We start from the raw sequence: 16,400 nt of genomic DNA, 5'->3' as shown, positions 1-16,400 counted from the left end.
AACCAACAACCAGCTCAGTACAGACTCTTCCTGGTCCTTCCAGAGTCCCTATCCCACTAATACCTAAGAAATTCGTGCCCCAGAGTAGGACGAATGTAGGTGTGTCTCTCTCTGGCATCTCACCAGATCCCCACGCCCCCATTCTGCCCCAAAGAAGTCAAACACTTGATTTTCATAAAAGTTCTTTTTTTTTTCTTCTTTCAACTCAGGAACATCACAGTCTAAGAAGATGTAGGTAAGAGAGAAGAGGGCAATGGGAAATGGAGGGTTCAGCGCTTTTGGATTTCTGGCTGGTAGAACGCCCCTCTGGCGTTTCTCTGTGGGTGGGGTGGGTGGGTATTTGGGGGGGGGCAACTTCAGGGGCACTTCCGCTCCACGCACTGCTTCCCTCCCTCCTCGTATTCCTGTTTGGAGATCCACATCTGCTGGAATGTGCCCTGAGAAAAGGGTAACATCAGCTGTCAGGCGTCACCCCACACCTCTCTACACCACCACACCCCTGCTTTCTACTTGCCTTCATGCATTTCTCACCTGTATCCTCCTCCCGGGAGATTTTAGGCTGCTCTACCACTGAGCCACGCCCCCAGCCCCCTCCCTGGGGGTTCTAGGCAGGGGCTCTACCACTGAGCCACGCCCCCAGCCCCTCCCTGGGGGATTCTAGGCAGGGGCTCTACCACTGAGCCACGCCCCCAGCCCCTCCCTGGGGGTTCTAGGCAGGGGCTCTACCATTGAGCCACGCCCCCAGCCCCTCCCTGGGGGTTCTAGGCAGGGGCTCTACCACTGAGCCTGCCCCCAGCCCCTTACTTGGGATTAAAAATGTTTTGTGCATGTGTGTGTGTATTTGTGCCTGTGTTTGTGTGTGATGATTAAGCTAACATGTACATACGGAGTACAAAGGGCAGGGTTTACCAAACCATATAGGTTTGTCACTCTGTAGAGAGGCTAGCTGGCCTTGAGCTTCTGGGGCTTCTCCTCTCTCCTCCCATTTTGTAAGAAGAGGCCTGGGATTACAGACAAATGTTCTCCTTACAAATTGGGTTCTGCGGATCTGAACTTGGGTCCTCATGCCTAGTGCAGCAAGTGCTTTGCCTACTGAGCCATCTTTTCAGCCCTTGTATTTATTTGCCTTTTATTTTGACAAAGGGTCTCAACCAACGGCCCAGGCTGACCTTGACCTTGTGATCTTCCGTCCTCCACATCCAGAGTAGCTGGACATACACCTCCCACCCCAGCCAGCGCCACCATCACCTTTCTGACACCACCAGGCACCTCACTGCTACTCTCCCCTGCTGCTTTTGAAGAGTCCTGTCCTGAACCTTCCAACTGTCTCTTTTCATGGATAGCTGCTCAGCCCCCATGTGAAGGTTGGTGTCTCTGGCTCACAGAGCAGCCTTCCTGGGTGACCTCATTTGTCCCTGCCACTCTCCAGTCTCTTGTTCCCGACTCAGATACCCAGCTGTGTCTTGGTCACTTCCTCCTGAATACCCATGACCATAAACTCACTATGATCCCATAACTGACATCATCAGCTCCCAGCAGGCTTTGCCCAAACCTCATCTCTTCTGGTTTTCTCTCCTCCCCTCCCCTTCCTCCTCTTCCCCTCCCCTCCCTTTCCCCTTCTCTCCCCTCCCATTCCCCTCCTCTTCCTCCCTCTTCCCTTCTTTTTTCTTCCTCCCTTCTCCTTCTGTTCCCTTCCCACAGCTCCCCCTCTTTCTTTTAACAGGCTCTCATGAAACACAGGTTGGCCATGAATTCTGTGTAGCTGAGAACATGAATCCCATCCCCCGAACCCACATCAAAAATCTGGGCGTGATAGTATACACTTGGATCCCCAGCTCCAGAGAGATAAACACATCCCTGGGGCTCGCAGGCTCTGCCTTAGCCTCCTCTGCACAGTCCCCTTGATCGCGGGAAGACTCATGTCGCACCCCTTACCATTGGACCACCATTCTATCCCAAATCCCAGGGTGTCCCCTCTACTCCTCGATGACTATGGCTGCCTTACCATAACCATACCCTCACCAGCCTTTCTCCTGAAGAAGTCCTCAGTCTTTGGAGAGCATTCATTGGCTGCACTTGCTCCAAAAACATTTTGTTTTAAAGAGCTTGGGGTTAGGTAAGTAAAGTGCTTGCTTAACAAGGCTAGGATCTTAGTTCAGTCTCCAGAACCCTTGTAAAAGAGCCATCCTTAATCCCCGAGGGAGGGATGCTGAGACAGGAGGATTGGACTTTACCGGATAGCCAGCCTAGGTGACCCTGTGACTTCCAGAACAGTGAGAGACCCTGTCTCAAGAAACAAGGTAGAAGGTGCCTAAGGAATGACAGCTCTGTTTGTTCTCTGGCCACAGGATCTCGCTGTGTAGGCCAGGCTAGCCTTGAACTTGAGATCCTCACGCCTCAGCCTCTCTAGTACTGGGATTGCAGGCATGCCTAGGTAGTTGTTGAATAAAACCCGGCCACTGTCGGGGTCTTCTTCTAATACCCAATGCCATGCATCTTCTCTCTCACCAGTGAGGCCAAGATGGAGCCTCCAATCCAGGGGCTGAACTTGCGTTCCATGGTGCTGTTGCTGGCGATGAGCTTAAGACGCATACTCTGGGGAAGAAAAAAGGGGCTGGGGAGTGGACATCTAGATTCTGGGGAGGAAGAAGGCTTGGTAGACAGGAGGAAGCCACAGAGACACGAGCATTTCTGTTTAGGGGAATCAGGAGGCATTTGGGATTCAGAGAGCTAAGCTAGGATTGGAATCTGGGTGCCCTGTGTGTGTGTGTGTGTGTGTGTGTGTGTGTGTTGGAGCTCTTACCGGTGGGGTCTTCTGAGAAAGCTCCCGATTAAGTCTGTCTGTGAACCCCTGAAGCAGAGTGTTGCCGCCAGTGACAATGACACTGCCATAGAGACCCTGAGAGCAGGGAGAAGAGTCAGCCTGCAGACAGAACCCCCCTTTTTTTTTTCTCCATCTTAGCCCTAGGTCCCTCTGCCAAGCCTTAGGATCTGGCCTTACCGGGCGAATGTCAATGTCACACATGCCGATGCTGGTGGTGACCACGTGACCCACTCCTAGCATGGTATTCCCGGACAGGCCCTGTGGACAGAGGTGATATGGACTTGGGGCCTCTCCCTCCCTCTCCCCTAGACTCCTATCATCTTTTCCAGACGCCTTCACTACACCTCTGGATCCAAGACTTTAGCCAACCCTAACCCCAACCCCAACTAGTCCCCAGCATCCAGCCAAACCTTGACATTAGAGGGATCAAACAGGCCCTCAGGGATTCGAAGTCGCTCAGCACCGTAGTCTGTGTTGTAGCCATTGGGCATTTCATAATGCACAGTGGGCATTTGTGCAGCTACCCTGCCCAAGAAAGGAGCAAGACTCTGTGTGATGTGGTGCCAGGTGGGGTGCTCTAGAGGTTCCCATGAACCCCAGTTCTGTGCCCATCTTTGTGTTTTGAAATGGGGTTCTCATGTAGCCCAAGCATGCCTCCAACTCAATAAGTAGCAGAAGCTGGCCTTGAACTCCTGGATTCCTTGTCTCCAACTCCTAAGCACTGGCTTTCAGGCTTGTACAACCGTGATCCCTAAGTGAGACTGAACCCAGAGCTTTATACATACAGGCAAACTGAGCTATATTCCCAGTGCCTTCACACACACACACACACACACACACACACACACACACACACACTTTTTGAGAGAGGGTTCTGCTATGTAGGCCAGACTGACCTGAGACTCTCGATCTTTCTGCCTCAGCCTTCCTGAGTACTGACATTACAGGAGCCATAGCATTCCCAGCGACAATCAATCCTACCCTCCTTCCCACCATGCAGTGCTCAGCCCAACTCACTGTTCATCGTAAGGGGAATCAGACACCTGCAGTACGGAGGCCTGGAAGTCTTGGATCACCTCCTGAGAAGCGGGAAGGGGTGAGGTCTGGCTGCCCTCTTTCTCTATCGAGAGCCCCACCCCCAACCCCCAACCCCAACCCATCCACAACCATCCCCTCCCCTCCCCTGGTTATAGCAAGGTGCCAGGGGCTGACAGGGTGGGAAGAGAGCAGGGGAACTGTTTTCAGCTACAGCCTCACGTTACACATGTAGTTATGCCAAGACTTGGAGACTTGGGGTAGCTTCTCCTTCTTCTTCCAGTTTGGGGGGGCTCCCTCCCGTACAGGCTCCTGTGAGGACACAGCCTTTGAGAGTCCTTCCCAGTTGGTGCTTGCCCTGCCCATTGGCACACACCCACCTCCCTAGAGCTCAGACAGCTCTGCAGCTGACCAGCCCTGAGATTATGCTCTGACTCCCAGGAGATAGAGTGGCTTGTTAGCCTTCCCTGACAGGGAAGTGAAGACAGTGACAGGCTGTCCCATACGTGAAACCTACACTGCAAATGTGGTCAGAAGGGCCTGAGCCAGAAGTGGTAGAGTACTTGCCTAGCATTCAGGAAGCCCTGGGTTCCATCCCCACCCAATGAAACCCGGTGTGGTGTTTTCCAGCAAAGCGAAGTAAAGGCTGGAGGGTTGCTAGTTCAATTTAGCTTCTCTCTCTCTCTCTCTCTCTCTCTCTCTCTCTCTCTCTCTCTCTCTCTCTCTCTCTCTCTCTCTCTCGCATATCTGGGAAGCTTTCATATGATATTCTGGGTTTCATGGCTCTTCATGTTCGTTTTTTTGTTTTGTTTTGTTTTGTTTTGTTTTGGTTTGGTTTGGTTTGGTTTGGTTTGGTTTGGTTTGGTTTGGTTTGGTTTGGTTTGAGATGGGATTTATGTCATCCAGGTCTTCACACAGCCAAGGTTTATGTGGTGCTGGGGATCCAACTCAAGGCTCCTTGCATGCCAAGAGCTTGCTAACTGAAACACATCCCTAGTCCTTGGGGGTTTTGTTGTTTGCTTTTTGTTTTGTTTTGAGACAGAATGGCTTGTGTAGCTCAGGCTGGCCTCCAGCTCACTGTTCCCAAGGCTGACCTTGAACTCCCGAACCTCCTGCCCCCACCTCTCAAGTGCTAGGATTACAAATGTGCCTCTCCACAACTGGTCCTCACACATCTGGTCTCAGTCATGACATGAAGCCTGTTCCCATGCCTGGATAATGAGGACCTGGATCCATGAGCCTTTGGGAGATTTGCTGCATTATCTCCTGGACTTGGGGACTGATGGGTATAAAGCAAATACCAGGACTATGGATGGCATATCTGAGCACAGCACAGGGCCTACCTTGGCTGCAATCATGTAAGGAGGAATGATATCAATAGCCATTTCCTGGAAGAGCTCCCGACACTGCATGGAGATGAAGTCCCCTGCCAGGGGGGACTTGACGATGCCTGGAAGAAGAAGCAGTCTCAGAACCAGGGCTCCCCAAGGCACCCCAGACCCCTGATATGGCCCTACCTTGCTGTAGGACATAGCCATCATGGACTGGGATGGCTGTAGTGTGGGTGGCCCCACTGTCCAGCACCAGGCCTGTGGAGCGTCCATTTGCAAAGCTGTTGTGGGATGGGTCAGTCAAAGAAACAGCAGCAGCCAGTGAGGGAGCTGGGACCTGGGTCAGGCCTTAGTCCTTCTCAGTTCTTTCAGGGTAAGAGTCATCCCAGTCAAATAGAACCTTTGGAGTTTTTTTTTTCCTTTTTGCATATGTATGGGCTTGTCTCTGTGTGTATGTTTGTGTATGTGTGAGGGTTTGTGTATGAGAGTGTGTGTGTGTGTGTGTGTGTGTGTAAGAGAGAAAGTTTGTATATGTGTGGGTGTGTGTATATGAGAGAGAGAGAGAGAGAGAGAGAGAGAGAGGGCACAGAGGCCCAAGGTTGATATCAAGACTCATTCCTGATCACTCTTTCAACCTATTCATTCAAGAAAGTGCTCTCAATTAAATGCAGAGCTCTCTAATACAGTTGGTCTTACTGGCCTCCTGAGCCTGCATGTGCAAGTAGGTGGTCATGCCCACTGGGCAGGTATGTGGATGCCTATGGATCCACACTCTGGTCCTCGTCTTTGTGTGGCAGTTGCTTTCATTGCTGAGCTGTCCTGGGTGGGTTCTGGGAATCAAACTGAACCTATACAAGAGCAACAAGCACTCTTAACTGCTGGGCTTTTGCTTCAGTCCCCTAACTTTTAATATATGTAATGTTCATTATATATAATATTTGCTATCTACAATATTTATTATATATAATTCATTGTATGTATATATGTATGCGTATATATGTATGTATATATATAGGAATGTGTGTGTGTGTATATATATATATATACATACATACACGCACACGCACATATATATGTATATATATGTGTGTATATATATATGTGTGTGTGTGTGTGTGTGTGTGTGTGTGTGTGTGTATGTGTGTGTGTGTGTGTGTGTTCAATTTAAGCCCAGGCCTTGAATGTGTACTTCATTTCCTTAATCCCTTTGAGTGCTGGGGTTCCAGGGTCATGTGGTCCTGTGTCTTGTGGACTCGTTGAATTGGGATCCCTGTAATACCTAGCACAGACTTCAGTGTATCACAAGAAACTTGTCACATGTCCCTTCCTCTTTGGTCCAGACCCAGCCAGTCCCAGATGCTTACTCGGCACAACTCTGCCTGCTGAGACTGACCCATAAACTAAGTAAAATAGGGAAGGGCCACAGATCTGCAACCTCCGCCCCTAGCCCAAGCCTCCAGCCTATGGGGCCTTCTGCACTAGTGAAGTGCTAAGAGGATTCTTCCTACCTGATACTGATCTCCAGGGAATCAGGCCCAGCCCCACCCAGCTCAGCACACACCCCACCCCAGCCCTCCACCCAGCAGAACTGCCAGAGATGTAGGATACGCTGTGAGCACGGCCGTCTTGCATAAGAAGAAGGCAGGAATGTTGTACTGCTCGAACATCAGCTCTGTCAGCTTCTCCCGCTTGGCCCGAGTGTTCCACTGTGAGAAGAGCACAAGAGAAGAGTCCAAATGGAGGCCCAGCCAACATGTCAGTTAGTACATGTGTGTGTGTGTGTGTGTGTGCACACACGTTTGTCCATACTCAGAACAAATACACTCTTAGAAACAAATACATAGACATTCTTATATACACACACTTCACATGTATGTATGTATGCAGATACACGGTTTCACAGACATAAAACATCCCCATACACACATTCACATACATTTTACATACATGTACACAAGCATATGCACACACATGCATGCACATACATATATACACATAACTTAGACTAGAAACAGTCAGGGTCCTTGGTTCACATACACCTGTATAATGTCAGAACTATAAGAAACTTTATTTGATTTTATTTTCTCACACTGGGGATAAAACCTGAGGCCTGGTGCATTCAAGACAAGCACTCTACCATTGGCCTGTGCCTCAGCCCTATTATGTTTTGTGCTTTATTTTGACACCAGAGCATCCCAAACTTGTCTCAAATTGTTGATCTTCCTGCCATAGTCTTTCAAGTGTTGGGGTAACAGGCACACACCATCTTGTCTGATGAAGAATATCATTCTCCCATTTATTTCTTGGGTTATTTAGTGTGTGTCTCTGTCTCTATCTCTGTCTCTCTCTGTCTCTCTCTGTCTCTGTCTCTGTCTCTCTCTCTGTCTGTCTGTGTGTGTGTGTGTGTGTGTGTGTGTGTGAGAGAGAGAGAGAGAGAGAGAGAGACAGAGAGAGAGAGAGAGAGACAGAGACAGAGACAGAGGGAGAGAGTAGTCTGTCAATCTGTCTGTCTGAGGGAGGCCACTCTCGTCTCTCTTTGAACTTGGAGCTCATCAACTTTTCGAGGCCGCAAGCCCCAGGGAATCACTTGTCCCCAGCGCTCAAGGCTCAAGTCATCATGCTTGCAGGCAAACACTTTACCGGACTGAGCCACCTCCCTGGCCCCTGGTTTTTTGGTTTTTGTTTGTTTGTTTTTTAGAAAAGATCCCTTGTAGCCTAGGTAGCCTTGAACTTGATACTTAGTTGAGGGTGTTCTTGAACTTCTGATCCATTTGCCTACATCTCCCGAAAATTTTGATTAGCAGCATGCCAGAAGTGGAAGCCACAACCTCTTGCATGCCAGGCAAGTGCTCGACCAACTGAGCTACAGCCCTGGTGCCACACAGATCCAGCCTTGGCAGAGCTGGATCCTTCCATGCCTGTTCACTATCCACCTCAGTCTCTCCTGAGTTGCCAGCTCATCCTTCATCCTCATTCTTCCTAGTTATCTCAGATGCTGGAATGCCCGGGAAGATGCTTTCTGGGTAACAACGAGAGACTGAATACAAATATCTATTTTTCCCCCTCTCAGGATTCCAGCAAAAACAGAGACATTTTTAAAAGACAGAAACCTACAAAAGCCAGCAAGCACAGTGGGGAAATGCAAATCTAGCATCATTAGTCACTGGAGAAATGCAAATTAAAAGCATAATGAAGTCCGACTTCACACCTACATAGACAATGTTGATCATTAAAAACCAGGAAGGCGGGGCTGGTGCAGATAGCTCAGCTGGTAAAAGTGCCTGCTGCCAAGCCTGGTGGCCTGAGTTCAGTTCCCAGGAACCCTGTGGTGGATGGAGAGAACCAACTCCTGCAAGTTATCCTCTGACTTCTGCATGTGTTCCATGGTATCTGTGTCCATACAGATACACAGTAAACAGATAAATGTCCCTCATATAAAAAAAAAAAAAACAACAAAGCAACAAGCCAGGAATGAGGGCACATGCCTTTAATTCTAGCACTCAGGAGGCAGAGGCAGGCGGATTTCTGAGTTGGAGGCCAGCCTGGTCTACAAAGTGAGTTCCAGGACAGCCAGGGCTATACAGAGAAACTATGTCTCTAAAAAAAAAAAAAAAAAAAACAAACAAACAAACAAAAAACAAAGCAACATGCTGATGAAACACTGGGACCCTCGCATCTCTGGTAGGACTGTAAAAGGGTTCAGCCACTGCAGAACGGAGTTGTTGGCTTCCCAAAATATATAATAGAGACGTTCTAGAGGACTCCGTGGCTCTAGTCCTGGTTATGCACCCAAAAGAAGAACAAGGGACTGGAGAGATGGTCGATGTTAAGAGCACCTGCTGCCCTTGCAGAGGACTCAGGTTGGGTTTTCAGCACACGCATGGCAGGTCACAATCTGTAGGTATCCTATGTTCTCAACTGACATCCACAGACACCTAACACACACATGGTGCACACACATACATGCATGCTAAATGCTCATACACATAAGATAAATAATCTCTTTTTTAAAAAATGAAAACAAGTACTAGAGGAAATCTCGGTCCATAACGGTCCATAACAACACCTTTCATGACAGCTGGTGGGTGGATACATGAATGGATGGCTGGATACAGAAACTGTGGTATGTCTTTGAAGGGGAATATCACTGAGCCATAACAGAAAGCGAGGTTCTGAGTAAGTATTACGACATAGATAACATAAAAAATATGCTAAGTGAATGAGTGCAGGTACAAGACATCAGACAGCTCCGTGGCAGAGAGCATGCTTGGCATCCCAGTGTCTCTGCTTCTGTCTCCAATGACTACGAGAACACTGACACAACATGTCCTGTTGTATGGTGATTGCTTCTTTATGAAACAGCCTGAGTAGATGTCTGTAGAGGAACAGAGAGCAGCAAGGCAGTGTCATCCCAGCACAGAGGAAACTGAGGCAGGAGGATAGTGACTTTGAGCCTAAACCGGGTTCTGTGATGAGTTCCAGAACACACAGTAAACACTTTAAGTCATAGCTCCCTTAACTGTTTATCAGACTCCGTGTCCTGGGGCTGTGCTCCACTCAAGCTCCCCAACTTGATCTTTCAAAGAGAGGATCTGAGGGTCCCTGAACTGGCAGCACCCATGCCACAGGTGGAAACAGCACATGATTCTGAGAACTGAGTGGCACTGTGGGTTTTTAAGCCTCCCTGCCCCATGTCTTCACTGGGCTCCCAAAAAGGGGGAGGAGGAGGAGCAATCAGAAAAATCTCCATGGTAGAAATATGTGAAGCCATATTTTAAAAAAAATAGAGAACTTCCTGCTCTTGCACATGACCCAAGTTTGGTTCTCAGCACCCACGTGAACCAGCTATATAACTCCCGCTCCAGGGGATGTGACATCTTCTGGCCTGAGTGGGAACTTGCACAGAGACACACTTGCATACACATAATTTTAAAATGATATAGATCAATCTTACAAAATAAAACTAACAAAAATAAAACAAATATTTAAAATGTTGAAACAATCGATTAATTAATTCACTTAAATTGTAGTTCAAGGCTGGGGAGTTGGCTCAGCACATAGAAGCACCCGTTGTGCTTGCAGAGGATCTGGGTTTGATTCCTAACGCTCTCATGGAAGCTCGAAACCATCTGTAACTCCATTCTCAGGGCATCTGAAACCCTCTTCGGACCTCTGAAGGCACCAGGCATGCATGTGGTACACATACATACCTGCAAGCAAAGTACTCGTACACATAAAATAGTTTTAAAAAACTAAAAAATTTCAACTTAATTAAATTTTTTTCAAATAAAAAAGATGCCAAAGCACATTTCTCTCAAGACCTCAAATAACCCGATAGCAGAGAACACAGTCAGCAAGCCCCACATCCCTTCCATGGGGCTTCTCATCAATCCTTTTCAGTGGAAGCAGGCAACCTACTTGCAGAAGTCTTCTAAAAGTCTCTAAAATAAGATGGATGCTCCCAAGACATGGCAGGAGAAACAGTGTGGGAGAAGGAAGATTGCTAACAACAAACTAGTGGATATCTTTAGTAAAGGAGTGTGATATTGGACCCATGAAACAAGAGCAGAATGCTCAGAAAGAGAACACTTGTGGGGATGTGTCTCAGTGATAGAGCTTCTGCCTAGAATCTTGCAGCTCTAATTTCTGTCCCCCAGCATCCCCCAGGAAAATAAAAATAACCTCCCCATGTTTTTAGGCTCCAGGCATTTAAAAAGAATGGAGAACCAGGAAATGGTGAGACACCCCTTTAATCCCAGCACGTGGGAGGCAGAGGCAGGTGGATATTGGTGAGTTTGAGCCTAGCCTGGTCTACAGAGCGAGTTCCAGGACAGCCAGGACTACACAGAGAAACCCTGTCTCGAAAATAAAACCAGTGAATAAAAGGAGGAGGAGGAGGAGGAAGAAGAGGAGGAGGAGGAAAATAATAAAAAGAACATTCCTGGAGACTAGAAGATCTTGTGGAGATTAAGAATTCAGGAGCAAGCCAGGCAGTTGTGATGCATGCCTTTAATCCCAGCACTCAGGAAGCAGAGGCAGGTGGATCTTTAAATTCGAGCCTGATGTACAGAGTGAGTTCCAGTACAGCTAGGGTTGGCTACACTGAGAAACAGTGCCTCGAAAAAAACAAACAACTCAGGAGGTGATATGATGAGCTCAGTAAGATGGCTGGACTATGAAGTTAAGGCAATATCTTGGAAGTTAGGGGAACAAGTAACAATGGAAAGCAGAAGGGAAAACGTACGAAAATTCGAGGACCAGCTCCGGGGGCACACAATATGAGTAATGAGATTTCCCTGAAGTGGGAACAGAGGAAATGGAGAAATATAAGTAGTAAAAGCCTAATTTAATTTGTTTTTATTCGGTGGGCCAATGGGTTCTTGTGACCACACTTGATGCTAGTTTGATTCCCAGATCCTACATGGGAGAAGAGGAGGACCAAGCTCTGCAAGCTGTCCTCTGATGTCCACTTGACCCTCAGACACCAACACACAGAAGTAAGAAACACAGACACATGCGGAACCAAGAAACACACACACAGAAATAAGAAACAGACACACAGAAATAAGAACACAGACACACACATGCAGAAATAAGAAAAACACTCACAGACAGGAACAAGAAACACAGATACACATAGGTAAGAAAATGATACAATTTTCTTTCACTTAATTGAAAGGCAAAGATTTCCAGAATAATTAATGAAATGTGCCAACATCTCATGTGCAAATCATGGAGAGGTTTTAAACCACTTAGAATTGAGTGAAAAGTCTAAATACCCTCCATGGAAAAAGAAACCAGTAAGATGGTTCTAGACTTCTCAATATCAGCATTGATTAATATTGAACATCAATAGATATTCAAGGGCAAAGGAAGGAAATGCTTACAAGATCTGAAGAAAAATGTTTTGCAACCTAGAGTATGATACCTAGATCAATTATCAATTCAGCGTCTCAGAAGAAATACTTCCTGTGATCAAAGATGATTACTGAAGGCTCTGCGTCACGAAAACAAAAGAGTGACTCAAGAAAAGGAGTTCAAGGACTGGCTGGAGAGATGGCTCAAAGGTTAAGGGCACTGGCTGCTTTTCCAGAGGTCCCGAGTTCAATTCCCAGCAACCACATGGTGGCTCACAACAATTTTTAATGAGATCTGATGCCCTTTCTGGCCTGCAGGGATACCTGTAGGCAGAACACTGTATACATAATAAATAAGTCAGTAAATAAATAAACAAATACATCTTTTTTTAAGAAAGAAAAAAAGTGAATCAAGTAAGTGAAACATGTTTCTCAGAAGAAAAACAAAGAGACTTTTCTAAGTGGTCCTGAAGGAAGATGCTAGTATAACAGCTATTTCCTTAAACCAAAGTGGAATGTGTCAGTGGACTCCAAAAGAGATTTCTTCAATAAGATGAAATTAGTAAAATGTATCATGGAATTGAGCAAACACAACCATATCTGACGGGCAACTTAGGGTTACATTGCTAAATAGAAAATGAGGTAAAAACGAAATCTGGGGAAGGCAAAAGTTGTATAGCATGAAAAAGTAACCACACTTTACTGCCTGACTCAGCTCTTATTAGCCTGCAAAATATAAAAGAGTATAAACTCAGAACTCTTTTCCTCCCTCCCTCCCTCCCTCCCTCTTTCTTTCTTTCTTTCTTTCTTTCTTTCTTTCTTTCTTTCTTTCTTTCTTTCTTTCTTTCTTCCTTTCTTTGTAAAAAATATAGATGTACTTAAAGGTGGGAAAATGAGAAACACAACATTACCTGGTGGGGTGAAAAAGAGCTAAATATTTATCTTTCATAGTATAAACTCCTGCATACTGCATAAAATAAACGAACACAAGAGCCAACAAGAAGGTTCAGCCTGACAACCTGAGTCCAGTGCTCGGAGCCTATATGCTGGAAGGAGAGTAAGGACTCTTGAAAGCTGTCCTTAACCTCCACCTTGATACTGTGGCACACTCACCTCTCCTCCTCTCCTCACCCCTAAACACACACATACACACACACACACACACACACACACACACACACACACCAAAAATAATATGTCATTTTTTCAAATGCAGAGAGCTAGGCAATGGTGGCACGTGCCTTTGATCCAAGCACTCAGGAGGCAGAGACAGACAAATGTCTGTCTGTAAATTCAAGGCCAGCCTGGTCTGCAAAGCTAATCTCAGGACAGCCATGGCTACACAAAGAAACACTGTCTCAAAAACAAACAAACAAACAAACAACAAAGCAAAACAAACAAACACAGAAAGGGGCTGGAGAGAAGGCTCAGTGTTTAAGAGCACTCTGGTCTTGGCGAGACCTGAGTTCAGTTCCCAGCACCCACAGTGGGTGGCCTCTAGCTCTAGTTCCATGGGCTCTGATGTCCTCTCGTGGTCTCCATGGGCATTGCACACATGTGATGTTTAGAGATATGGATGGGGTGAGATCTGGTGGTGTTCACCAGTCAGCACAGCCCTCAGGAGGATCTCAAGTCTGAGGCCAGCATGAGCTACACAGGGAGATCTTGTCTCAGAAACAGACAAATGGAGCTGGCAAGAGAACTCAGTAGGTGGAGACACTTGCCACCAAGCCAGACCACCTGAGTTTAATCTCAGAACGCACAGGGGAAAGGAGAGAACCTGCAATTTGTCCCTTGCCATATGTGTGTGTGCACACACAAATAAATAAGCAAACAAACAACAAAACGGGCAAACAAAACATATATATATATATATCCAAACTGAAATCCTAGCATGAAATGATCCATTTAAATCCTACCCCTAGCAGAGGACCTATTGTTAACTGGTGGCTGCTGAGAGAGGAAGAGTCAGCTTTCTTCAGAGATGTGGTCTCTCGATGTAGTCACAACTGTCCTGGAACTCACTATGTAGTTGAATATTGATTTAAATTGCTGATCCTTCTGCTTCTACCTCCTGAGCTCTAGGATTACAACTGTAACTTCCCCTCCCCCCTTCAGTAGCGAGGCTTGAACCCAGAACCTTTTGCACACCAGGCAAGAGCTCTCCCAACTTAGCTACATTGGTAATATGCGTATATATGTATAACATGGACCAAAAAATGTGTGTGTGAACAACGCAGGGCAATGGAGTGGATGGAGCTGGAAGAGAGAAGGCGGGATGGAGGATAAGCCAGGGAGGAAGGGAGGTGACAGAAGATGACAGTGTGAGCAGGACGAATCTGGAAAGGGAAGGGAAGTGACAGATAGTGGCGACTCCACATTAAAGGTGATGGCAGAAAGGATGTGTCTCCAGGGACTCAGGGCTGGACGTGGGTCTGGATGAGGCACTCACCGGAGCCTCCGACATGAGTACTGGGTGCAGGTTTGGCTCGGACTTGACATGTTTGCTGTAGGTATGATCCAGGATGGCTCGGAAGCACTCCCAGTCCTCAACTAGGGACAGAGGACCAGCGTGGAGAGATAGATGGGAAGGTGGGAAGGAAGGCAAGGATCAGAGACAGGAAGTAAAGGAAGGAGGGAGGCCAAGTCTGAAGGTAGGTGAGTCCAACTTCTGCTTATAAGCACCACCCCCCCTTAAGTTCCAGAATTCTAGGGGAACTGGTCTGAAATCCCAGCAGTTGTAGGGAACAGTGAGACCCTTGGGACTTGGGCAGCAGCAAGCAAGGTTCTGTGGGTATGGAGATCGGCAGCCACACACTGGGCGTGGGGCTCCCAGTCTGTTTCAGAAAGTAGTGGGTGAGGGTCCCTTACTCATGCCATTCTTGAGGGGCGACATGACCTCCGCTCCATCCCGAGGCACGTGCAGGGCATTGGTGTCGATGTGGAAAATCTTCCCTTTCTTCTCTTTCTCCCCCTCCAGCTCCAGCCCGCCCCCCTCTTCTGCGGCCAGCAGCCCCACAGTGGTGGGGAAGTCAGCCTGGTTACAAGGAGCATGAGCAGGGAGCTAGATTATTCCCTTCTTTTTTGGAGACAGGCTCTCACTGTGAACCTCTGGCTGGCCTGGAACTGTCGCTGTAGACCAGGCTGGACTTGAACTTACAGAGATCTGCATGTCTCTGCGTCCAGAGTGATGGGATTAAAGGAAAGCACTACCCTGCCCAGCTGGATCATCCCTGCTAGTCCCTGGTTCAATTGCACTCAAGGCCCTCAGCCACCCCCGGGGTTCTTCCCCTGTCTCCACTCAGGTGAGCTACTTGGATTGACCTGTGCACATTTGTTCATAGGCCGACCCGCCTGGCAGAGGGTGTCCGAGCCCCTGGGATTTGGGGAGGGGACTGGAAGGCTCACCTTGGGGCAGTCCTCCCCAGCGTACCCAGCTCGGACTGAGAAAGAGCCAATGTCAAAGACGAGCGCCCCCACCTCATCTGTGCAAGGAGACAGGCTTGTGAGGAGACCTCTCCCAAACTGTCTCCCTAAATAGCTTGGAGAGGATTCTGGGGTTATAGCCACAGTTTGAACTTCAGCGGGGAGTGGGTGGGAGATCCACCTGGACTTCAGGGCGTTCTGGAAGTAGAGGGTCAAAGCCACCACAGTTCCCTCTTGCCTAGCGGCCTGGCAGGGAAAAGAAAGGTCCAGGGGCCGGGAGGCAGTGCACACTTGGGAACCCCAAGAGAATGGAAAGCAGAAGTAGTGGGAGACCCAAACCTCAGACTGGACCTGATGCAGTACGGAGGTGACAGGCCCAGGGATGCTCAGGGCTTGGGACGCGCGGGTTCGGGATGCAGGGCTGTAGACCAGGCCGAGAGCCCAGTGCCCCAGGCCGGCTCACCTCCGCCGTAGACGCCCCCGCTCATAGTGCCCTCTCTACGCTGCTCGCGGCCCGTGGGCGGCGGCGGGATCAGCACCGAGGCGGCAGGACAGCTCCCGGGATCCCGGGCGGGGCGGGGCGCAGCGGCGGCCAATCAGAACACTGGATCCCCTGCCCCCAACGGCGCGGCCGATTGGTTATGAAGCGAGACAATAACCCGGCTGGGGGCCGCTGCTTTAAAGGTACAGCCGCTTCTTCATTCCGAGGTTGGGAGGAGGCGAGGGTCCAATTGCAAAGACTATGGACACAGAGAAAAGAGGAAAGAGATGGAGACGAGGACTCCACAGGGCAACGGATGGAATGGGACCTTCTGATGACATGGGACCCTCGTTTCTTGGTCTTTTTTATTTATTTATATTTTTACGCAGGTGAGGGAGGGGTCTCCTCTCAACCAGCGATGTCCATCCTCAGACTCCTGAGCCAGA

The 16,400-nt window shown here is 48.3% G+C and overlaps 1 protein-coding gene and 1 long non-coding RNA gene across 5 annotated transcripts; one reads left to right on the top strand and one right to left on the bottom strand.

Moving 5' to 3' along the window:
- On the top strand, nt 1-3,042 carry LOC110294722 (uncharacterized). Its single transcript, XR_015047009.1, has 3 exons — nt 1-95; nt 210-235; nt 2,963-3,042. It is a non-coding gene; the product is annotated as an uncharacterized LOC110294722 (long non-coding RNA).
- On the bottom strand, nt 226-16,043 carry Actl6b (actin like 6B). 4 transcript variants are annotated; one of them, XM_085837351.1, is made up of 14 exons: nt 15,937-16,040; nt 15,402-15,532; nt 14,919-15,084; nt 14,500-14,600; nt 6,799-6,896; nt 5,377-5,471; nt 5,203-5,309; nt 4,082-4,171; nt 3,842-3,903; nt 3,235-3,349; nt 3,002-3,082; nt 2,804-2,899; nt 2,509-2,595; nt 226-437 (listed from the first exon to the last, which is right to left on the bottom strand). In XM_085837351.1, exons 1-14 carry the CDS (start codon nt 15,959-15,961, stop codon nt 357-359), a joined length of 1,335 nt encoding a protein of 444 aa, XP_085693477.1. In that variant the 5' UTR covers nt 15,962-16,040; the 3' UTR covers nt 226-356. The 4 variants fall into 4 exon arrangements, with proteins under 4 accessions (XP_085693477.1, XP_021018798.1, XP_085693475.1 ...); XM_021163139.2 differs by having other exon boundaries at nt 227-437; nt 15,456-15,532; XM_085837349.1 differs by lacking the exons at nt 14,500-14,600; nt 14,919-15,084; nt 15,402-15,532 and having other exon boundaries at nt 228-437; nt 15,937-16,043.
- Between the last annotated feature and the right edge of the window lie 357 nt (nt 16,044-16,400).

The sequence above is a fragment of the Mus caroli genome, unplaced genomic scaffold (genome assembly GCF_978045245.1).
Source record: "Mus caroli unplaced genomic scaffold, Mus_caroli_1 scaffold_4, whole genome shotgun sequence".
Taxonomy (NCBI): domain Eukaryota; kingdom Metazoa; phylum Chordata; class Mammalia; order Rodentia; family Muridae; genus Mus; species Mus caroli.
Note: the sequence above shows the minus strand (reverse complement) of the source record. Positions and strands in the feature narration are given on the sequence as shown.